The sequence below is a fragment of the Pimephales promelas genome, chromosome 15, assembly GCF_988280905.1.
Source record: "Pimephales promelas chromosome 15, fPimPro1.hap1.1, whole genome shotgun sequence".
NCBI lineage: Eukaryota > Metazoa > Chordata > Actinopteri > Cypriniformes > Leuciscidae > Pimephales > Pimephales promelas.
In genome coordinates this window covers 20,698,201-20,723,931 of record NC_142783.1, presented here as the reverse complement: position 1 = coordinate 20,723,931, position 25,731 = coordinate 20,698,201, and the positions used below count along the sequence as shown (strand labels likewise).

Sequence of the window (25,731 nt, the reverse complement as noted above, 5' to 3'; positions counted from 1 at the left end):
CATTTAAACCCTAAAGAATTAAATTAAATTAAATTAAAATGGCATTTTGACCCCTTTAATTTACATTATGATAAACGTTACTTGTTACATATACATGCAACATTTTAACTGTAAATAAATTCTGAATGTTAGCTAGATTATGTTCAACCTGTCACTCAAATGAGATCACAGCAACAAGCAAACTACAATGATTCAACAATCCAATCAATTCCCAATGGATAAAATAAAAAAAGTCCCAGCTTATTATTCTTGTTTGAGAAGCCACTTCATTCGGATATACATCACATTAGGGAAGAAAAGACTATTGCAACTTCTGTTTTAAGCTGACTTTAATATTTGTTGTCCATGCTCCCATAACATTTTGTGGCAAAATTCCAGCTGTATTGCCGGAATCAATAATATTTAGGATACTAAGAATGCTAAGCTTTAGCTAACAGCCACTACCATGACTTTAAGGACACCATGGACTTCTCCCCTCGATTTTTATTCCCCGTCAGAAAGACAATTCACAGTTATCCACAGAGGAGGGCTGGCACCTCACTGACTGCATGGGTGTAACCTGGATGCGACTGACACTTCAAAGTCTTGCCAGACAAGAGAGAAGCAGCAACGATGAACTCCAGACCTCAGTGATTGACAGGAGTTACAGAGCCAGGTGTGTGTTAACAGCACTGCACTATTATAGGTGTTTTTTTTATAGCTGGAGGCTAACAGTAACTTCATGCTATGGTGGATTCAGTATCTGCTCCTCACAGAGCTGATTACATAGAGTATACTCAAAGAAAAGACCCTACAAACGTAGCTGTAAATGTGAAGGAATTTTCCGTGATGATTTTTCACAGGTGTTTTGCCTGAATTTTGAATTAGGCTGTGCTTTAGAGTTGATGGAATTTCTGTAAACTTAACGGAAAACATAGTGCTAATTGAATCTGTTCTTCTACAGATTTCTTTTCACAGTGTACAGTGCAGATACAGGATGTGTATATCAGCTGCAAGTTTGACTGGAAACAGGGACAAGCCTGTGCTCGCTGGAAACAGGAAAATGAGTAAAGGAAGAGTTAAAATGTGTGAATAGATTGCTTCTTTTTTTCTTCTTCTTTGATTTAATGTTCAATTCTTGTACACACAAACAACCTATAAACAGCTATAGCCACAATATCCTTTGGTACTGATTAAAAAGGGTATTTGATTTATTTATTCATTTATTTCTTCATTATCTTAGTTGGCTTAGTTTTACGGGGATTTTGGTGTTCCGCACCGTTGACTCTAGTTAGACGCTGTTGGGTTATTGTTTTCAAATGCCGAATCGGCGTCAGACTGTTTTTGAGTCAAATTCATAATAATGTTACACTTTGTACGCTTTGTATAGCGCAGGTTATAGGTTGCATAAGTGCATTTATTTAACATAACAACCACAATCAAACAATATGGTTGAGAATCATGTTTGGATTTACTACAGTTTGTCTACTCTAGAAGATTAATTTGCAGAATGTTTTCAGGACAAATAAAAGATAATAATGAAAGCACTCTTATTCACTTTAACTGTAAATCTTATTTGACAAAAATCTGATTTGATTAGCTGTGAACAATACCATAAACTGTCAGTTTCAACTTATGGTTTTTATATACTATAAGGAGAAATGTCTCACCTGAAAGGTCACCCAAACTGGCAACCAAGGATTCATGAGTTTACTTGGATTTTGAAAAGTCAACACAGGAATATCCTCAGAGAACAAACACTGCACGACTTCATAACCTCCAACATTAAACACCTCAAATCACTTTAGTTAAACAATAGGACCAGAGTAAATAGAGTGTGCCACACAGCTCGATCACAATGCTCGGCATTGATCCAGGCTCGGAAAATAACGCGTCAACAGAAAACACTGTGTTATATCTCTCTTTAAGTGCCTAAGGGCCCATCTCACTCCTTTTCATGAGCAGCAACATTTCTGAGAATGGATAAGGTTTCCTAGACACACATAGACAAACTCACTCGACTATAAATCTAAAGCTATTTCTCGCCATATATAAGATCAGTACAAGACCTCTGCAAAATCAACTCTATAAACTATAAATTCAAAATTAAGGTGTTTGTTCTTTGATGTTTTTCAGTAAAACTTGTACACACTAAACCCACTTCACACCTGTAAAAAATGCCACATGAAACCAGTTTGGAAATTATACCTTACAATATTTCAGAGTTTAATGAGACGTCAAAGATGTATTACATAGTTCTCTAGAATACTTACTACTTTTAATTGGTCAAATACTTTTACATTTATATATTACTAGATGCATCTCCACAATTAGCCAAAACAAGTAGGTTCCCAAAATGTTCAAATGACCTGTTTCTGCTCTGATGACACCCAACCACAGATTCACTACACTAAACTAGACTAAACCCACACTAATGACTCACAGATGCCTGTCACACTCACCAACAAATCACTCAATCTGCGCTTCAATAAACCTTTCACTTTTGGAGGGAAATGCGGGCTAATAACTGTCATATTTTGGCAAAATAACAGTGATGTTAAATGTGTCTGTGTGTATTTAAATCTTTGCTTCCATGAGTTACCCTGTCAACACTGAGGACCAACATGGTGACAATAACTCACCTGTTTTCAAAACTGACGAGATGGAAAGAAATGTTGATACTTTGGTATCATGCTAAAAGAAATAATAAAATAAAAATAAAATAAAACTGTTACACATGGACTGATTACTGGCTTATCATTTACTCTTTGAAGTAGAACCTAATCGGTTCTTAATTATCAGGTTAACCATTAAATATCTGGTATAAGTCTTTAAAAATGTCACCCTACAATGCCATTACTGTACACCACTGTGTGTTCAACAGAAGAAAAAAAATAGAAAAAAATGCAGTCACCCAAGAGATGCCTGACTGGTGACTGTTGGTTGCCATAAAAGCCTTTGTGTAATATCTTGACAAGATATTAACAAACACAAAATGTTATGTAAATTCTGGTATCCTAACAACCCAACCAACACTCAGAGCCTTGCCTTTTGTAATCTAAATATTATATTAAAAATATAATTAAATACTGATTACATATACTGATAATATTCAAAATAATCTAAATATCTAAAGTGCAGGAAATTCCTCTCAGCTGTTGAGCAAGATGTTTATCTGCAGCTGAGAGGAAGAGGAGTTCTGGAGAGAGGCTTACCTCCTCCAATAAACCCCAGTGGAAACCCACAGAAGCTTTCGAGGACAGGTTGCAATTACCAAGCAGAAACGTCCAAACTCTGACTGAACGTGCACATCAGTCCCAGCACATAAACAGCTTTCATTAATATTTTAAGTAGAATTCATCAATATCCTGCCCTTGCTGCAGTATTACAGATTTTCCTGGAACCAACATGGGGGCAAATTCTGTGGTTTTCCCCCTCATCAGGACTTCAGGAGTCATGATTTGGCAAGAGCCCAAGAATAAGTCATGTAAAAAGATTTCAGTGAGTCAGAATTTAGAACACTAGGTATTTCTGTATCAGAGACCGTTAACATCTGCAGGTCTGATGTCTGGGATTAATATTAAGCTATATGGAGTTCATTCCAAAATAATAAAATGATAAAGAGCATGAGGAATCTAAAAAGTCCAAAATACCTAACTCACACACATTTGCTGTGTGCTGTACTTCCTTAAAGAAACAGTCTGATTATAGGTTTATCAATAGTGTATACATAACTGATATTCACACATTTAGGTTGCATAATCATTTTTCAAATTTCAGGCATATTACAGTAAGTCTTTTTAATAACACCCAACAATACCATTACACCACTGTGTATTCAACATTATTTGACTATTCAATTCAATATTACTTTTCTTTTTGATTGTGTTAAAAATTAGAATCAGAACAATAAATTGAAAGCCATGTAACTGTATATCAGTTATTTGACACTTAATAACCAGTACCAATATTGGTTCTAAAAAATAATAATACTATTGATTATACAATTAATGTCCAGTTCACAAAAAAAAACTGTGGTTGGACTGTTTGCACATCAGTACAATTAGTTGTCCTACCGAAGTGGCTGTTCTAGGCTGAAATCATTTAAAACGCGGACCAGGCTTCATGCTGAAAGTCAAAAATCTATCCTTGGGAATTCTGTTCTGTGCTTGTATTAACAGATATAAACAATTCGAAAGTTTTAGCCTGTTTGAGATCCATTTGTTGAGCAAAATATCCAAATTCCAATAAAGCACAAAGCCAGACAACTATCATGACTGAAAATTCATCATGAACCAACCATGACAGTAGTCTTACAATAGCAGGAGGCTATACATCTCTAAATCAAGCCGTCACACTCACTGTGGTTGATAAGGAATAGGTCCATTAGGTGATGGCTTCATGGACAGAGTCAGATGTCCCACATTTTTGCCTGGCAACGGTAATGGCACCTGACCTTGGCCTTGTGGGAAGATCTGCTGAGGAATGGGACGCTGGGGAATTATATTAGGAACGTTGGGGTATCCATTCGTATGACCTCCGTTTGGAAGTCCGCCGTTGGTGTGTCCGTTTAGTGGTCCAGTTGGATGAGAGGATGGAGGGAGAGTGGTCTGTTCACAGGACTTGCCTTTAGAGCCTGGTTTACACACACACATGTGGGGCCGCAAGCACATCCCTCCATTTTTGCATGGGGGTGTACAGTTAGCTGTAACAAAGAGAAGAGAATTCATTCAATGAAAATGTAATACAACCATTTAATATGTAACATATTATGAAATGTCATTTAATCCAAATTAATTCCACAAGAGTGCAATTAGCATTCAAGATGTTCACAAGCATGTTTGCAAAGTGCAAAGTTTGCATGTTTCCAAAATCTTCGTAAGAAACCAAGTTTACAGACAAGGACGTGTCATTGATTGGGGCAAGCAGACAACAGACTTCCATTATACACCCATTTCTGTATTGGTTTTGTTCATTGTGGTATAGTGGATCTCTTTAGATTAAAAAAAAAAAAACATATGTGGTAATCAGCAGCATTATATGCTTATATATTCCATGATGAAATATTTATAATTTCACTATAATTAATACAATGTTTACACTTTTTATGCGGTGAGAAACAAAATGTAGGCAGATGTAAATGTAAAGGCCAGTTATCTGTTGTCAGCACTTATCATGAGAGAAAGAAAGAGCAAAATAAAGATAGACTGACAGAGAAAGAGCAAGAGAGGGAAAATGAGTGGATAACTGGGTGTTGACTTGTGGTCTGTAATTACATCGTTGGGGAGAAGGAACAAAGCTGTCATTCAACCACAAATCTGTGGCCAATGAACATAGACACTTTTACATACACAAAGACACACACACACACACACACTCAGAAAACCAGAGCAGCTTGCTGCTCATCAGTCAATTTGCAGTTAGTCACATTAAGTGATTAAGTGCTGTGGAGATTCCTTAATAGGAAATGAATCAGTGCCCAGTGCTCAAGGAAGACATTAGAAAGGATGACCTCATCGACAGCTTCTATGACACGCAGTGAAAAGCAGCGGCTCTACACAAAATGCTACAGACAGTCATCTTATCATCCTCATGTATACCTGCTCCAGACCTATTGGTCCTGGCTTCAGAGTACAGTTTTTAGCTGTCTTCAAAAACCGAACACTACACTTTATGCATACAATTTATTGAAGATATAAACTAAACAATTTATGGTACAATATAATTTATTGTTTGTTTTATATATACAGTATATATATATATATATATATATATATATATAATTGATGACCTCTGCAAATGCTTTTATAAATTTAGCTCACTTTTGAAGGCAAATTACAGTATAGCCTAGCACATACTGTACAAAAACACATACAAGCTGGCTAAAATTGAGCATTAATGACCAAAAATTATTATAAACACGCTTTTTGACAGAGGTGAGAGTGATTACATCAAATATGACATCATGAAAACCACTCTCCCTGGTTTGAGGAGTTTTTCATTTCAGTTGACATGACCCACAGCAGGGGATTTCTGTTTTCTTTTCCACCCTCACTAGGTTTTTCCTCATTTTCCCCTGTACTTTCATTGGCCCTTTGGGGCTCTTGGTTACAAAGTGAGACAGCCCTCAGAAACGGAGTACACACAGGAACACTGTTCTTGTTCATATCATGCCCTTGTACACCTCCTCACCCACACATATATAAACCAAACACACATGTGGGCACAATTGTACACAGAAAATCATTATTTTAAACTAAAGTACTCATCCCAACATACACATTTACATAGGCCTACAGGTTAAACACTCTATGAGTTAAACGAACAGTACAGTGCAAATTAAAATTCTGTCCTCATTTGACTTTCACTCTTCTGTGGAAGATGAAATGAGCCTAGTCGATGGACAATGTACAATTGGGTATTTGAAAAGTACACAAAAAAGTATTTGTAGTGAATTTCATGTAAATATTGCATATAAATATTAAACTCTTAATTGAATTGTGCTATGTGCTAAAAATGGATGATACAATTATCTAAACAATCCCCGTTCAGAATGAATCTCCGACAAATGATGCTGTATTATGCATGCCAGACAAGTAGTTGGCGATGTCAGTTTGTAAAGAAAGACTAAGTGCCAGCGCACATTCTGTTACTTCAGTATTATTTTGTCTTCTCTGTAAATTTCATCTTTACAAAGCCAGAATTTCACTGTAATCCTAATTTTATACCTAATCTTAGTTTGAACACAAAGGCTTCGAAAACATATATTAACAGACTTTGAGTTTGTTGTAAGGAACCTTTAATTTTTCATGATAATTTTTCAGATAACCAAAACTGTTGTGTAAATGAACGGCCATAAAAGTCTTCAGTTTTTAGTTAAAAAATGGTGTTGTGTAAACAGCCCCTAAAACATAACATACAAGTTACATTATGATGCTATGAAAGATTTATATTTCAAATAAATGCTGTTCTTTAAAATTGTCCATAAATCAAAGAATCCTGAAAACAATTTATCAGTGTCCACAAAAAATATTAAACAGCACAGATGTTTTAACATGGATAATAATAAGAAATTTTTCTGAAGAAATCAGCATAATGATTTCTAAAGGTTGGTAGGACACTGAAGACTGGATGATTGTTGATTTTCAATCAAAGGAATAAAATTAAATACAATTAAAAATGGAAAAAGTTAATATATTAAAATAAAAAAACAGTTATTTTAATTGTTTCAATTTCACAAATCCAATTTCACAAATCTCAAAAAAAAAAAAAGAATCAAATATTGGTCAATGACCCATTGAGTTCACCCAGATAACACACTACCACACAAAGCGTCCTGTCATTCCATTTAAATTTAGTAATGCAACTACAGTACAGCTGGAAGTCAGTACATCACAAGTTTTGGTAAGAGCATCTCACCAACCCTCATGAGTAATGCTATGGGCTACTGTACAATGTGGAGGTTAAATCCTCCTGCTGACTAAACTGAACAGCACCAAAGCGAAATATAAAGTTAGGCCTCAGAAAGGCAGGCTGATAAAGAGAGGATGAGAGAGAAATAACAGGGCGATGTTGCTGACTCAGATGGCCGGGCTATGGGGATCAGTGCTGGGTAATTCCAACATGTTCAGCTTCTTATTAGTTTTATCCCAAGTCAATATTGAAATCGGTGTTAAATGTGTTGCATTGTACCCTCAACGTAATCAGCAGTGTAGGAGCTCACGAGTCACGCACAGCATGAATGTGCCCAGACAGAGTGGTCGATAAGCTCATTTCAGACTGCTAGTATTTCACAGCAGACACAGAGCCAATTAAAGGCGACTGCGGTCGGGCCATTTCTCCGCTGAGCTTACGTGTAACACATCTAAGAGCTCATTCAAGAGGATCTGTTGCAGAGCTCTCCAACAGCTCTACAAACATGTTGGATGAGTGGATGGGTGGATGGATGGATGGACGGACATGACCCTAAAGCAAACCTAATCACTAAAGCTTACCGAGCCCATTCAATTTGAAGACTAAAATTGCTGGTGACATATTTGATGACTAATTTAATCTGGTCCGCTTTCTTACAAACTATAATACAACAAGCCTAATTTACATAAAACCAACTATAGGCGCTTTTCCACTGCATAGTACGGTACGGTTCGTTTCGGTACGTCTCACTTGTGGTGCTTTTCCACTGCATGGTACGGTTCGCTTCAGGTCGCTTTAAATGGTACCTGGTCTGTTGAGGTTCCAAGCGTACCGTACCGGTACTAAAATGTGACGTGAAACACTGCAGATCACTGATTGGTCAGACAGAATCGTCATTTCCTGCGTCACTACTAGCGTCATTGGATTTGCGACACGAGACACTTTTTTAGCAGTATTTTTGTTTTGCTGCCATCAGCCTCATTTTAAACACATTTTTCCGTCTAGCAGTTAAAAACAACCACATACCGAGAATCAGGAACACCATCCCCTCGATAGTCTCCATTGTTCCTGTGTTGTGGGTTTGAAAATGTGGCGCTTTTAAGATGATGTCATGGCAGTAGAGGCGCGCGCAAATAACGATCAGTCCCACACACTTTGAAGGGGTACTACTGCAGTGGAAACGAAAAGCGATCCGAACTGTTCCGCGCCGAATCGAACCGTACTGAGCCGAACCGTACCGTACTATGCAGTGGAAAAGCGCCATATGTGTGTTGGTTACATTGCACTGCGGGTGGTTAATAAATAAGACACTGTCTGTACTGAATTACCACATGCAAGAGGGGTTCAACTAGTGAATTCAAAGAACCAACAGAATTGCTCTCTTTTATAGTTCAGGCCCATCACAGCAGGTTCCTCAACCTATAGTCACCTGTTCCTGCAGATCTAGAACACTTTTTCAGCATGGACAGCCAGGAAAAACGTATCTGTCTCTCTGCCGTGGTGTGGAGCCCAGGTGAAATATTTTCATGTTGTGTTTTATCTGGCGAGGGACGTGAACGTTTTGGGTCCTGTTCAGTTGAGGGACAAAATAGACTGAGCAGTCTTTCAGCGATGAGCTGTGCACACATGCCTGAGCTCAGGAAAAACACTCAAACACTTCAAATGAGCAATATGAGAAATCCAGGCTCAGAGGCAAGACATGAGCATTCATTGCATTTTACATGTTGTAAAACAAACTATAAATTAGATGTTAAATTATGTAGTAGCATTAAATTGAAGCTGTCATCGATTCAAAAATCTTATGCTGGGCCTAAATTTACATTAGTTTTCACTATCCGCAAGCTCTTCATTGCTAGACAGTCTTCCATTGTGCAGACAAATTAAATCACCCATCAACTCCCCCAAACCCAGGCCTGTCTGAGAAAAACAAAAATGCTCTGAATGTTTCCTGATGATCTCAATCCAATAAAAGAACTCAAGGAAAGTCTGAGAAGCTACTGAATGCATATCACATGGCGAATGCCAGCACGAAAACTCCTCAGGGAAGAGAGAACAACAAGGTGGCAGTCATTCTGTGTAGACTGAACCTAGGCTCACTTCATAACCTCTGTTCAAACAGCTGTCAAACATGTCTACTGGTTTTTCACAGTCATACTCAATTCTGCTTCTCGGAAGTCTGTTAAATATGTTAAGCCATATTTTAACACTGTATCAATATTCCAGTAACAAGCCATTTTGTGTCTTTTATTTGTCGGAATGGAAATTTACCCACAATTAATTTGATTTGTGTACTAAAAAACCCAGTGAGATGAAAAGGAGCTTAAAAAAAATGGATCAGTGATGTACTGATCTCAGTTCAGTACTAACCACAAGTGCATGGTTGCACCAGCTGGTCTTATTTGAATTACTGTAAGACATAAAGTTCACTAAGGGCTTAGTCACTACTATTAGTCTGTACTTGGTTGCATTTGTTCGTAAGGCAAGGCTAATTTGTAAGCTCTCTGTAAAGCAATGTGCAGTTGAACGGATAAAAAATAAGCATAATAAGACATTTGCTATTATAGATCCAAAAAGCTGCCTTCAAATTCGTAAGAAGAAATAGTGTTAAAAAATAAATGTAAATTAAATAAGTAACAATTCCCCATTGACAATTTGACATTTCACATATAATCATAAATGATTAGTAAAAATAATTCAACAACATAAATAAATATTCAGGAACTGTCTCTAAAGGGGCGTTTTTTTAAATAAATACTAATATGTTACTGTTATTTATTTATTTATTTATTTGAATTTATATTTTTTGTGTGTTGAAACCTCACTGCAATGCACAAATGACAGGGTGAGGCACACTGTAAAGTTCACCTTTAAGATTGGTTTCATGCTGGAGAGCTGCTAAGAACTCATTTATTCACAAAGTTCCCTCTCTAAAAATATAAACGAGTGTAAATGTCAACATCATTTATCTGTCAGTTAAAACATGAGCTCATTGACGCAATCCAATCGGCCTGCTAGTTTATTCCAACTATTATTCCTGGTTGAAGTCTTTCGCAAATATTTATTTTATATGTATTTTTATGTTTCATCAAAGTTTAATGGTGCAATCCTCAAATATTTAGCAGCGCATGTAAGTTGGCCCCCGTTCTACATTTCCATTTATTTATAGCACATGATGGGCCAAAAATGAATCAGGATTAACACTCTTCCTGTTCCGTTAGAGATAAAGAACTGGAGTGCAATATCCTGGTGGTAAAATAAGAAGGCCAATATCCCAGTGCCCCTCTGCACTGTACAATAATAGGTCTCGATGTCAGCGACAAAACCTGGAAGACTGACAGCTCCGAGTTAAACACCTACGAAGCTCGGAAGAACCAGCCAGGCAAGACAAAGGCAGCTTCTATTCAGACAATTATCTTTGTTAGCACTTTCTGAGTGAGGTGAGCATTTAAACCTGAAAAATCAAACACCTTTAAACATTTAGCAGGAAAATTTATGATCAGATCTTTTGAGACAGGAGAGGTGGAGAGGAGACACAGTAATTCTAAAACACAAATGGAAAGGAAGATATATTGAGGCAAGGGGAGGAGGTACTGACAAAAACCTGGACTTTTTCATTTCCCCCCTATATAGAAAAATATATGAGCAATGAAAAATGGTAGACCCATGATTAATTCTCGCTGCGATGTCCCAGTCACCATGAATTACAACAATCTAATGCTGCTGTCAGATGAACGAAAAAGGTCATATCTTATTCTTAATTTACTTGAAAGCACACATAATGGTGACCCTATCATAAGACACGTTTATGGGTTGACACCAGAGATTTGGCAGAAATACTGGATTCGGTACGTTTATGAGAATAACCTTTCACAAAAGGTTGGTCAAACATAAAAACAAATGGTTTAGTGACAATATACTGGTATAACAAAAAAGATTTCCTGAGTCAGCAGAAAAACAGTTATAGAGACATTCTCTGAGGTGTTAAAGAGGCTTCCCTTCTCCACACTCAATTTTCCTGCAAGGTCTTCCATTAAAAACGTTCTGTAACATTTCAGCTCAAATTTAAGGGCTCTCAGGCCACTCACTGTGCGGCTGACATTAAACTATAGACGCCTCCATAGAAAATAAAAGGGATGGCTGAAGCAGGAATGTGCTCTGGGTTCGCTCCATATGGCCTACAAAGTGATTCCTCTGCCCGTGTAAACAGGGCCTCTTTCTGTAAACAGGGGGTTCTCCTTTTCTCCTTCTTTCTCTCTCTATAATTATGATATATATATACACTGACAATAATTATTAACATTATAATTATATTACTAATATATAATATTAATTACAAACTTACATATCTATGATACCTTTAGTTCAGACAGACTTTACTGTGCTAGTGACTCTAATGCAGCTTATATCATTCTACCAGTAGGTGGCAACAAGTAATTGTCTTTATGAATGAATCACTGAATAATTCACTCAACTAATTCCTTAAAAAAACTATTTGTTCAGTTGTGAAACAAATGACCAAATCACTTTTTAGCACTTATGTACTTTTCATTTTCACTAATTAGTAGTGCTGTCAGTTAAACACATTATTAACGGCATTAACACAAAACCATTTTAACGGCGTTACTTTTTTTAATCGCGAGATTAACAGTCTTTTTGGCCTAGCAAACTTTGTCATTTTTTTCACATGCTTTTGGAACAGGACACTGCGCTGCCCATTCATTTCAATGGCTTGTGATGCGCGAGGACATTTTGTTGCTTCGTTGACCAAAACGAATCTGGCTAGACCGGAAACAAAACAACCGGCACGCCACACACACTCGTTTGGGCTTGTGAGCCGGCCAAATAGTAGGTTAACGTTATGTTTTGAGTGAATGACGATCGCGAGATGCTGAAATGGACGCCAATAAGATTCTGAATTGAAAGTTGGACAGTGTTACATTGTGTTAGAGTATTTGCTCCAAGTGGGAGAAAAAAATGGGAAAAAATAATGTGACCAAAAGAAATCAAGAGACATTTAGAATAGATAAAAATGTCAGATTAATTGTGTTAACTATGACATTAATGCGATTAATCACTATTAAATATTTTAATCGTTTGACAGCACTACTAATTAGTTAGAAAATACTGATTTGAAGAAAAAAACTCACATCATTAGTTAGACCAATATTGCAGTGTCAAGCTAAAATCAATAAAGCAAGTCTTACTAGTGTAGTAGCCTCAACATGTGATAGGATAAGGTATCTGCCACTGAAAGATTACTAATTACCTGCAAAAACCCATATTTCTCTACTGTAGTCTATGCCTTAGTAGTTTGCAGACAAGCCAATTAGAAACAAAACTACTGTATAGACATCAAAAGAACCAAGACTGGCTTTAATGTACGAGAAAGATCACTGACATGCAATTGGCTATACTAGTAAAATGTACACCTGATGTTTGATGCAAGGCTCCAAGACAAAACACTTTGTCAAAATGCAGCACACATCCAAGACACAATCTTGGAGGTGCCATAGACCATACACACAAAAGAGTCAATTTATCATTCCTAAAAAACAAGGAGAAGGAAGGAGGAATGTCACTGGAGACAGGGGATGTACTGTAGACACAATATTGATTGTCTAGGATATGTGTAAAAGGTGGGTAAGAGGAATGTGTGTTGGAGGCAAGACTCAGACAGTGGGTAGGGGTGCAACTCCTGCTTTTCCCCGGTGGCCTGCACGTACTTCCACAAATACAGTGGACGGTTCTTATATAACTTGCTGGCAGAAACACACAGGCTAAGGATAAACTGATCCAGCCCTTCCACTATGTTATGATACTCTCTCTATAGCCTCAAAATTCTGCATCTTTTGCCCCACTGTGTACTTCGATCTTTGTTTTCTATTATTATAATTCAAGTTTTGTGCCTGTGTACCTTCTGTCTATTGCGTTAACTGAAACATTTATGTCATTTAGAAAATTTTAAAACGCTGATATACATTATTCAAAATGCTTTCTGTCATGTCGTGCATTTCCTGCATTTATTTTACAAACCCCATAGTTTTACTTCACAAGTTCACATGTGGATTTTGTGTGCAGTAACTTGCGGATTAATGTTAATATTCGCTTGTAACCTGATCATGTTGTGCTGAGTGTTTGCTGATATACGCCATCACATCTGCAGCCAACCACTCAAAATCTACACCTATGATAACAGTACACACCCTCTTTTCAAGCACCCCCCATCCCTCCACTTAAGATCTGACGGAGAGCGTTTTGACTCCACTCACAGGTGGGCACTGCAGCTGTCTGTCTGGTTGTTTATGAAGGACACCATATAATGTCTCAGCATATGTCACAATTTAACCACAGCAACTGTTCCTGGCATTAAAGAGATAGTTCAGGCAAAAATGAAAATTCTGTCATTTACGTACCCTCTTGTTGTTCCAAAACTGTATGACTTTAACTCTTCTGTGAAACACACAAAATATATATTTTGAAGTTTTTGTCCATTCAATAAAAGTCAGTGGAGTCCAAAACAACACTTGATCCCACTGACTTTCATTGAATCGACAAAAAAAAAAACATTTAGTATCTGTTTTTTGTGTGTATTCCACTGAAGAATTAAAGTCACACAGTGAATTAAAGTGTATGACTTTAATACTTTTGTGATGACAGAATTTACAACCATCCCTTTAAGACATTTCTGACACATAGAGCTTTAAACCGTTAGTTTAATATTTGAACTTAATTCTTTTTCTTATGTTTAGTACTGTATCCAGAGGGCACTGGATAATGCATTGCAGTGAGACTATGGAGCAAGACAATTGTATGTCTTGCTCAAAAGCTCATGGCGTGGGTTTGGAGCCAAATGGGTATAAGTGTAAATCTGAACCCTTAGTATGTGATCAGTAACTGATGATGTCCAGGATTGGTAAACCCTAGATGAACACTAAATACAAGGGAACCTGCAACTTTTGTGTTAAAAGTCTAAACCCTTCCTAATCAGGCACACTCAACCCTGTCTTCCAGACTGGTAAACTTTTTATTTATTTATTTATTTTAACTAGTTTCATGTGAGACCTGCCATCTGTAGCTAAACTAAAACAAATACACCATTCTGAACTTGACTTCCAGGGTGATTAAAGGGATTCGCATGTCCAAGCAAGCTTTTAAAGTGAAGATCAAGTATGGTGTAGTGATGATGAAGAAAGACCTGAAAGAACCCAAGCACTTTCATGATACAAAAGAATTATCTTAACTCACGTTTAGTGCAGCGCTGAGATCCTGGGGTCTTGCTCCAACCAACACAGCACTGCCCCCCACAGACGTTCACTCTGCAATGACATCAACAGTCAGTCACACTCACACACAAACCGAATGAACATACTAACCTTACTGTAACCCCCTCCCCCCTCTCAACCCCCCGGTCAATCTCCTCGCCCACCCAGAGCGGTTTCTGATGTACGTCTGCTCTCACTGAAGTGATGTGAGGGCCCGGGGCCAAAGCTGGTTGAGGCTCCAATATAATCAGTCCTATTATTCCCACTGTGCTATTTCATGCTGCACTTAGAAAAGTAAGAGAAACTGATCCAAAGCCCAGAAAATATGAACACTCAATACTCTTTGTGATTGTAGGAAATGTGGAAAAATCTTTGTGAATGGCCTGCTGAAACTTTTTAAGGGGCATCAGGTTCACTGCTATGGGAGCCGGTAGCCTACAATTAAACTGGCTCTTGTGGCTTCCTGAAACAATAGATGTTACTGTACTGTTCAGAATGTTATGATCAGTGTAGACTTGTTGAATTTATTGATGCTTAATGACATCTGGTTGTTAAAGGCGATCAAAAGCAGATTCAAAACTGTAATGGAACTTCAACACATATTCTTGAAGTTCCTCCTCATTACAATGGACACTTACAGTGTTTAGAATGTTGCTTTCATTTTACCTTTTCTTCTTATGGATAATTTTAAAATTTATTTAACAAACAAACTGTTAAATTACTGACAGGTCAATAATCACTTTTTTTAAAAAAAAACAATATTATTTTCAACTTAATCCGCACCATTTGGTAGGTCTCTAAAGAAAAGCTCTCAGTATTTGTATTCACGGGTGAAGTAACTTTTAATGTTCAATTTTGTGACCATATGCAAAACAACATTGCATAAAACATATTTTTTAAATAGGCTAACATTAAAATATCCAATAGCCTAATCAAAATATGTCATTATGAATAGCCTATTCATAATGCTGTTGTAATAGGCTAAGTATCGTTTCGTAGCCTACATCATTATTATCATTCTAATAAAAGGTAGGTGATATTGATCGACATTCATTGTAAAGTGTTGTAGCCTATTTGAATATAGTTGGCTCTGCTCTTACCCTGACACTTGCATATGATGGCTGGTTGTGTGTCGGCCAGGCTGCGCGTCCTGGCGGATTGGAATGCTCGGGTTCGGTTGGTGACCCATTCTTCGGTTTCGGACCTGGCCGCTGAAACTGGCTTTGAGCTCCACATTGTAGGAGTGTGGCTGTCCCGAAGCTCCCGAGAGCGATGAAATTGAGCTTAAGTGAACCCCGTCCGTACCGCTCGGTCCCGGCTGCAGTACGTACAGTTTCCTGAAGCCGCTTTGATCCGCCGAAATCAAAGCCGGAGAAATAAATAACGCTAGAGAAACAATGATGTCCCACATGAGCACAGCCATATCCAGTAGAAGTGAAAGTGTTGGGGACGTTTGAAAGAAACACTATGTACTATATATACACACACTATAGAAAGAAAGATAGTCCACAAAAAAAAACTATAGTATCAACTACACTCAGTCCCGTGTGAAGCAGTTGTAAACCCTCGCGCGCTGTCATCTATTCGCAATCCACATAACTTAAGAGTGTGGAAAATGCTTCAAGTGAAAGAAAGTTTCAAAGCACGAAACGGAAATCGGGAGTCAAGGAGGGGAGAGAGTTCGCGTGCGCGCGACTTGAGCCCGAGCAGAAGTTTGAAAACTCTTAGAAAAGTTTGAGCGCGCGTGTGTGCAAGGGCAGGAGTTTGTGCTCGAGCTCCATATAGCCAATCTCCTGCAGACATGACGTCAGGGATGGAGCTCTTATTGGAACACACATGTGGGGCTGAACCCTTAAACCAAAGGGGAAAAAACTGAAGAACTCTGCAGACTTATGAATTTGAAGATGTTGAAGAAGAGATTGTTTGTAAAAATGTCAGACGTGCAACCATCTTAAGTCAAAGTCTGTCATAGTGCAGGCATCAGTTCCAAAGGTCTGTTCCACATATCTCTTTATGAAAAAATAAATGATTCCAGAACACTGGACATCAAATGGGGACTGATAAAAATATACACAAGCAAACAAAAAATGCTATTAGAATCAAAATGGCTGTGACATGCACACTATAGTGCTGCGATTAAGCTGACGCTCATGTAAACAGAACAATTATGCGCATAAATAGAGTAACCATAATGACAGTATCGATTTTAACCACATTTCTCCTGTCCTGTTCTGACCAAAGTGTGCATGGGTGGAAGAGAAGAAACTACACTACGAGGGAGCTCTGGAAAAAGGGTTAATACGGCTACATTTAGAAAAATAATAACATTGACTGAGACCTAATGTAAAGTGTTACATTTCAGATTATTTGGCTCAGATCTTATCCTGGCACTTCTATATGGTGGCCGCTTTACTTGACAAAGCGGTATTGATTGTCAAAAACACTGGAATGGAATCATGAAAAAAAAAAGGCCAACATTTCATATTTGAAAATGACAACAACAACAAAAAAAAACTTTGTGGGTGAATATCAACAAATGGCAGTAAAAACACACATGGCATTGGTAACTACCCTAGCATTTAAACAAGTTTAAACAGGTTTGTCTATGTAATGTAGCTAATTAATCTAATTCCATACACTGATTATTGTCAATCAGACTATTATTTTACAAATAGCTATTGAAATAGCCTATTAGTGTGTTTTGAGGATAAAGGCACACCACACACCCTGCCCATATTGCCATCTGTTCAATTTGGCTTACTTCTACAACTTGAGAAAAAAAATACCGCAGGATTCGATTGAATAATCGACACTATCGACAGAATAAAAATTGTCTCCTAGCCCTGGTCTGTTGGCTGGATTTAGAGAGGTATTGGGCCAGTTTGGGACATCATTTGACTGCCCAGCTAACCGAGCTGAACACCAGCTGAAGCTGGGAGACCAGCAGCCAAGACCATCTTCTGGTTAAGCTGCATATTGCAATCATAACTGAAAATATGTAAGCAAATATATTCTTACTTATTAAGCAGCTTAAACTGGTCTTAGATGGTTTGGAGGAAATGCTTTCGAACCATTTATTTATACTTCTGATTTAGTCAAGCGTCAGAAACACTGAATCAAAGCAGTTTGTGTTGTTCTATGCAGTTATGTGATCCAAATGACTTTCTCCCTACAGCATGCCTGACTGCTTACCAGCTCTAAATCTGACTTTGAGAGCCTTCTGCCCATGAACGGGGACCCTATAGCCCTCCCTACACGTAAAAACAAAACAAAACAAAAAAAAACGGATCCTATTAATACATTCATCATCTACACACCCTCCTGTTTCGACACATAAATAGACAAACATACCTCCATTCTTTCACACGCTCACAATTCCCTAAACTTAGCCAAAAGTCGCTGTCCTCCTACATACGCTTGTTATCTGGATTACCAGAACGTCTTTACTGCATTACTGAAAGGTGACTCAGAAACATCCTTAGATCAAGACCATTTTAGGCCTAGAGCAAGCTCACCCCACTTTAGGATGTGCGTGGGTGAGACAGCCAGAGACAGATAGACAGACAAGGAATACCATTCCTCATAAGCTTTGCTGGATTTGGAACGAGATCGCAGACTGATTTATAGATTGCATGAGATCATCTTTGAGGAAAATCGAATGTCTTGGTAGAAGTTGTTCTGTCACACAGTCCATTTTTATGATGTACATGCACAAACACACTCTTCTGTGAATCAACTGATGATCGCTAATTGAATAAAAAGACAGTTCCTGCCAGGTCTAATGGCTAGAGACGAAAAGGGGATTCAGTAAAGGAACAGAGAGAGACAGTGCTGTCATGAAGCTATTCTTGGGTCACAGCTATTTATAGTTTAAAAATAATGACCATCATAACTAAAAGAGAAGAGAGAGAGAGAGAGAGAGAGAGAGAGAGAGAGAGAGAGAGAGAGAGAGAGAGAGAGAGAGAGAGAGAGAATGAATAAATGGCAGGACATGCTTCAACAAAGTAGTTTACAGGCCCTCTTATATCGAGTCTTATGTCATATCTTATTTTGGTTTGCAAATCCGTATGACTTGCATCAAAACGTCAATGGTGAATCGCACTCAATACACAGACACCATTCAAGATGGCCTGAGAGCCGAAATGTTTGCGAAACGTCTTTTTCCCCATGTGATTGATTACAAACAAAAAGATATTTTGGAATTCACTGAGGTGACGTCTAAACAACACTGAACCCCATTGACTTTCAGTGTATGGACAAAAAACACTGAGATGTTATTCAAAACAGGTTTGGAACAACGTGTATAATTATTTCTCTGCATTATCATTTTTGGTTGAACAACCCCTTTAAGGCTGTGTTCAAATCCTTAATTTCTGATCTCACCTCTTGGGAATATCAAATTCTCTGCTGCTTCATCTGTATACTATAGCATCGGGGAATGCAAAAGATCATTTGTGTCAAACACGATCAACTCAAACAACTATATAAACTGACAGAGAACATAATGCAGGGCCATTGGGCTCTTAAGTTGCTAATTTGTGCACGAGACGACAGGGACACAATTAAACAATCACACATGCGGCCCACAAAGGGAGGACAGGAACTTCTCACTGTATCAGTGATAACACAACAGCCCTGTGGGAGGAAGGAGAGCTGTGCTGGGGAATTAACAGTTTATGTAGCTAAAAATGTGCTTTGTGATTGTTGTCAGAGCCAGCAGGGCAGCCCCGGTGGGAGGGAAGCAGATGTCAGCAACTCTCATACTGAAATATGGGGGTTTCAAACAATGTTTTGGCTTTAGATGCTACCTGAGCTACAAATTTGCCATTTAGACAACTCCATCCTTTAGAAAAAGTTAGGAGAGCTTGATATTTATTTTAGGCACATCTTTTTAGCTTCCAAAAGCATAGAGTACTGCCTGGATGAGGTATTTTTGTAGGCCAAAACCCAGAAGCGAGCCAGCGTTTTACTGTAGCACTTCCCTGTTTCATCACTCTGAAATCAATGTTGTTGTTTTTTCATTAAATGCCAGAAATACTGTCTGTGGTTTACAAGTTTTCATGTTTTATTTTACGACATCAACTCTCTGGTGCTGTTGGGTAATTTTTCGGGGTTTTTTTTTTGTTTTTTTTACACTTCATAGGAATGGTACGGAACTCAGAAAAGGTTGTTGCATGAAAACAGAAACACACACAAAGAAAAAGGTTAAATATTCCTAAAAAATATTTACACTTGTATTATTTATTTATTTATTTTATTTTTTTCAGAAGTGTAGTCTTTAAAATGTGGCAAACTATGCTATACAAACTATACAAAAGTCTATGTTCCAGGTCCAGGGTTTATGACTAAGTTGGAAATGTAATTTTCAGGACCATGCTCAAAAAGTGAATAAATGGAGAACTATTGCATTAATATAATTTATTACCATAAAATACCCTAAAATTACAAAATATTATATTTAATAAAAATATTGCAGAATCATTTTATTGAATTAAAAAAAAACGATTCTGTAATTTATGACGCGCAACAGACCAGAGGATTAAATGCATCAGTAATAAATCAGTAATAAATAAGTATGTGACTGCTAATACGTGACTCAGTGGGACTACAGAGGTTGTCCAGAACTACATTTCCCCACCTTCGTTTTTTGCACCGTCCACCGCCAGCATTTTTGATCATTTTTACACAAATGTATCAATATATCTGAACATGGAGATGTTAGTGGTTTTAATTGCAGAAAAAAACATGGTTAATTCAGGGTTATTCAATTGTTTTTTATTTTTATCAACACTTGAATGTGGGTAATTTTCTAAGTTTTCTAAGTTTAGCATTTTACTTCAGCTGATTTTTGTTCGGGCTTAAATGATTCATAAAAGCTGTGTTCCTTTGTGAAGATTATCATGAAGATCAAAAAAGTAACATTAATCATACACTTTTGTTGGTGACGGGGCTTATTTTCTGCAAGCAAATGGAAGAATCCTATTGGGGTTTTGTTGAGGGAACAAGGGTGATACTATTGGTGCATTCACGACACGTGCTATGGAAAATAGGATGTTTTGTGAACTTGTATTTACGAGTGTGTTGTGTTCAAGTGCTTTAATTGTCGTAATGTGGTAAAAAGATGGAGATCCAGACCTGTTATTTAGCTAAAACTATTTTAGATTGCTTAAGTCTTCTGCTACAGCAAGAAGAGGATTTATCAAAACTCAAACAGTAAATAATATTCTGAATATTTTCTAGATCATGAATAGTACATATTTTTAGCATTCTCCGCCATTTTGAAAAGGTCAAAGGTTATCTCATCAACCCGTGCATCAAAATATTATACGAGTTGCCCAGTGGAAAATACCACATGAGGGGGTGCTCATGTGCATTTTCCACGTCGGATTTTGGTATTTACCATAATTACCATAACACGTTGATGCGGCATATCTTCCGGGTTGACCTAAAAAGTGTTCTATAGTGTTCCATTCAGAAAGTTCTTGAAGAACAGATGAGCACTTTTTGGATGACGTATACGGTAAACACATATGTGGCATTGTGATCGAAAAGCTCTGCTACAGTGTGTTCACATTGCGTAATCTCTTTTCTGGAAGTTCACTAGGTTGTTCCCAGAACAGGCACAGGATGTTTGCTTTAAGTCATCTTCATGTTTTAGCCTTCCTGTAGGTTCTTTAAGGCAATTTACCAGGCAATAATTGTACATAAATAGCCGAATATGACGAATAACCAAACACTGCCAATTTCCTTGCTTCTCTTAGCGGTCAAACACAAAGAAAGCTAATTACTTACAGATATTTTTCTAATACCAGGCAGAAAAATCACTGACATGATGTCATTTCAGTACAGGCGCAGACAGACGCCAGACAGGAAAAGAGAGTAAATGTGTGAGAAATCTCAATTTTCATTGGAATAAAGATTTGTTTTAGCCAGTAAATCAACTTTAAATATACGAGTAATCTTACAACAGAAAGGCTCTGCAAACTCTCGATAATGAGCTAATTTCCTACACGTTTAATATCGATCAAAAGTTTGTGGTCAGTCAGTAAAGATATTTATATTGTTACGAAAAAAAACTTTTCTAATGATGCTCTTGTGAACTTTCTATTCGTCAAAGAATCTAGAAAAAAAATATCAGTTTCCACAAAAATATTAAACAGCACAACTGTTTTCAACATTGATTATACAAAACATTCCATGACACCAAATCAGCATATTAGAATAATTTCTGAAGGATCATGTGACTCTGAAGACTGGAGTAATGATGCTGAAAATTCAGCTTTGCCATCACAGGAATAAAATAATTAAATAGAAAATTATAAATATTTTAAACAGTTATGTTAATAAAATAAATGTAGCCTTGGTGAGCTAAAGAGATTTCTTAATAAATATAAAAAAAATAATAAAAAACCCTACAAACCCTAAACTTTATTCTTCAATCTAACTTGAAACCCACAGTCATAACTCTCATATTAAATGAACAAATGCAAAATTCTGGTAAGCCCAGGGTTAAAAGTTGCTTTAAATAATTAACCCAGGGATAAGTTTAGTGTGGGGAAAAAAAGAATAGCAAACATTGTCAGATATTTTATGCAGTATTTTGTCTTGACCCGGATTCAATCTACTGTTATTTCAGTATTGACCGAATAAGCTACAACACTGAAACAATATATCTGATTTTGTGTGACCTAGATATCAGTTGTGCAAATCCTTCAATATTAACATGCTCAAAAAACAAGCACAAAGATTAAATATGTAAAAGAAAAGATGTGTACTATTTATTATTTGGAATAAGGCAATGTTGTACAAAAGAAGTACACAAAGGACAGCCTCAAGGTCCTTACGAATCACACACTGTGTAATCGCAGGAGCTTTAGCGCAAAGACAACTGACCCTGGACCAGGTCATGAGGACAAACATCTTTAACTCAGTCCCTTTGTATTTCAATTAGGATTTCTCTGTTGATTGAACAAGTGACCGAAGTCCTGAGGCCTCCAGAATCTCCATATGGGATGTTCTAAAACATGTTACAAATGCACTGTTTAAACTAATCAAAGGGAGGAAGAAAAGGAGGGACAGCAGTGATGTGGCTTTTCATTGGCTGCGTAGCTGGCCACACAGGTCCTGTAACTCTGTGACAAGCTGCTCAAGCTCTGTGACATCACCTCGGATTTCATCATGGAGCTCGCCCGTGACATCATCAGTGAACATTTGCTGTGAAGAAGAAAAAACAAATGTGAGATCTATAAAATGTATTGATAACGTGAAACCAAAATTGTCATAATACAGTACATGTTATTGGTCTTATTGTGAAAGATTCATCATTACAAAGGTATTTTTTTATATAAAAAAAGTCTGTAACATTTCATCAAAACTTCTATTTCATTCTGACTTTTCATTTGAGCTGACATCAAGCCCATCTTTTATATATAGCCCAATTTTTAAAATTCAACCTATTCCTGATATAAAGTGTGTACTAGACTGCATGATTAATCATAAAAAACAAAAAAACAAAACAAAAAAACAAAACAAAGTGCAATCTCGATTCAAACATCCACACAATGTTAATGACAACGATATGCCCTTGTCTATTAAACCTGACAAAATCACAGCGGAACATTCAGATCTGTGGTTCCAACCATACAGTAGCATTATTTCTGTGTGAATATTATTTACTAATATTTAAACAGAGATTAAAAGAGAAAGTAGAAATAGAAAGTAACTTGGAGCAATATTATCATTAGTACATCATGCCATTAGGTGGCGACAAATGAGGCAAAAAATTTTATTGGTCATTGAATCATTCATTCAAGAGACTCGTTCAGAAATGCTGATTCATCCAGTAACAAATCAAATAATTATGAGTGAGTTCAAACAGATAAAAAAAATCTAATTAAAATAACAACATAACACATACATAAAATAACATGTAGCCTAATGTACAGGTTCTGACAAAAGGTTAATTGCAGCTGTCTATTCATATAGTAGTCTACGGTAGTCTTTTCAGAATCATAGGAGCATCTCCATTTGAAAAAAAAAAAAAAAAAAAGAAGTGATTCTCAATTTTCCCACAATTGTGCAGCTCTAATACATAGACTATCGTTCAGTTTGGTGTTGGTAAGATTTTTTTTTTAAATGTTTCTGAAAGTCGTCTACATTGATTTGACGAAAATACATTGTGATTTGCTATTTTATATGTAATTTATTCGTGTGATGGCAAATTTTCAGAATTCATTCTAATATGCTTTGGTGCTTAAGAAAATTTCTTATTTTGATTAATTTAATCCATCTGTTTTGGCTACAAGTATTAACTTCCTTTGCAAATAAATAATAAAAATAAATAATAATCCTACTGACCCCAAACTTTTGAACGCCATCGTCTAAAATTAAGTCTTATTCTACATTGTATTGTTAAATATCCTGTTTGGTAGTTGCATTATGAAAATGAAATGGGTTTAAACTAACTTGCATGTGTAATTGCATTAAATAGCCAAAAATGGACAAAAATTGGCAACGTCTTAAACCATTATAGCTGAGTGTGTGTGTGTGTAACTCACTTTGGCTTTGGAGACCAGGCTCTTCAAACTGAGTCGAGCTGAAGTCAGCAACTGTAACGCCTCTTGAGGATTGTTCTTAGACCTGCTACAGCTGATGGACACTGAGAGAGCGAGAGAGAGAGCGAGGAATTACAGAGGAGTTTCATCTCCAGCAGAGTCACGCACTTCAGAGAGCATCAACATGAGGGGGGAGAGGGAGTGTGTCGGGATGTCAAACGTCACCTGCAAAATCAAGGTCTGTGGCCTAGTAGAAAGAGCTGGTCATTATTTTCTGTATTGTTCACATTAAGTGATGGATCCCAACCTCTGAACGGCTCATGTTTAATCACTACAGCTATTAGTGCAGCATCTAACAGCATTAAAATTGTCATTTAACACACACAGAGTCTGGAGCACAACACCTGTCTCCTGTTCTACACATTTTCTTCACAATAAAACTCATAATTAGCAGCGTCTTTAGCAGAATATGGTAATCAAACTCGGATATAAGAAACTCTGTCAGTAAAACATGTATTGCGTGTGTCGTTTACCTGCTCTGTTTATCTTCCCCAAACAGATGGAGGGAAACCGTCTACCTCTCTCTAGTCTGTTTTTCTCACTCTCTCACCTGTGCATACCCGTCTTTCTTTGTCTTTCATTCCATCATTTATTCCATCCTGCTTTTACCCCTATTTTCTTGTTTTTCCCTTACTTTTCTTTCCTTCTTCCCCATTTGATCCTTATTTCCCTTCCTTCCCTATTTTTTTTTCTTTCTAAAGTCCAAAATTACTAAATTCATTCTTATTCTCTACCCTTTTTTTCTTGAATCAATCTTTCTTTCTAAACTCTTTCAGTCTTTTCTCAATTCTTTCCTTTATTTCCAAATGATCTCCCTCTATCTCTTTCCAAATTATTCATCTATGCCTTTCTAAATTCAGTTTCTTTCAAAATTATTTCTTTCTAAACTTTCTTTCTTTCCAAATTTACCCTCTTCCTCTTTCTTTTTCTAAATTCATTCTTTCTAAATTATTTCTTTCTAAACTCCATTTTAAATTATTTTATTATAAATTCTCATTCTAAATTTTCTTTCTTTAAAAAAAAAAAAAAAACTCTAATTCTTCTCTTTCTAAATTCTCTTTCTATTTTTTTCAGATTTATAAAATTCTTTATCTATTGCCATCACCTTCTATACATTTTTTAATTTCTTAATTATTTTTCTTGCTAAATAAATTTTCATTTAAAGCCATCCATCCATCCATCCATCCATCCTAATTGTGATTACTAAGTGCAGAGCTCAATAATGCCACACACAAATAAAAACAGATGTACACAAATGCACAAGGTAACACACAAACCAGTGAAGAATGGTCTCTTACATATGCACACATACACTTTCCTTACCCTTATATCGATTGATCCTCCCCAAACACACAGAGGGCCAGAGCAAGTGGGAAGGGATGGAGGTGTGCAAATGGTTCTGCTACATTTGCTGAGGCGCTCCCTTTATAAATCATTAAGATCAACAACAAATAGCCTATACA

At 36.9% G+C, this 25,731-nt stretch overlaps 2 protein-coding genes across 7 annotated transcripts in view; both read right to left on the bottom strand.

Moving 5' to 3' along the window:
- The window catches only part of ltbp1 (latent transforming growth factor beta binding protein 1), an 80,652-nt gene extending 64,235 nt beyond the window's left edge, over nt 1-16,417 (bottom strand). For 3 of the 6 annotated variants that reach the window (XM_089120333.1, XM_039669508.2, XM_039669506.2), the window contains exons 1-3: nt 15,755-16,417; nt 14,638-14,708; nt 4,342-4,684 (exon numbers count right to left, since the gene is read on the bottom strand). In XM_089120333.1, coding sequence (XP_088976459.1) covers nt 4,342-4,684; nt 14,638-14,708; nt 15,755-16,077 — 737 coding nt within the window. In that variant the 5' untranslated portion in view covers nt 16,078-16,417. The remainder of the gene's footprint in view (nt 1-4,341; nt 4,685-14,637; nt 14,709-15,754) is intronic. The other 3 variants (XM_039669499.2, XM_039669514.2, XM_039669488.2) reach the window with 2 other exon arrangements.
- Nucleotides 16,418-22,410: 5,993 nt separating this feature from the next.
- ttc27 (tetratricopeptide repeat domain 27) overlaps nt 22,411-25,731 on the bottom strand; it is an 86,455-nt gene continuing 83,134 nt past the window's right edge. The window contains exons 19-20 of the mRNA XM_039669515.2: nt 24,212-24,312; nt 22,411-22,868 (exon numbers count right to left, since the gene is read on the bottom strand). Of these exons, the coding sequence (XP_039525449.2) occupies nt 22,749-22,868; nt 24,212-24,312 (221 nt within the window). The 3' untranslated portion in view covers nt 22,411-22,748. The remainder of the gene's footprint in view (nt 22,869-24,211; nt 24,313-25,731) is intronic.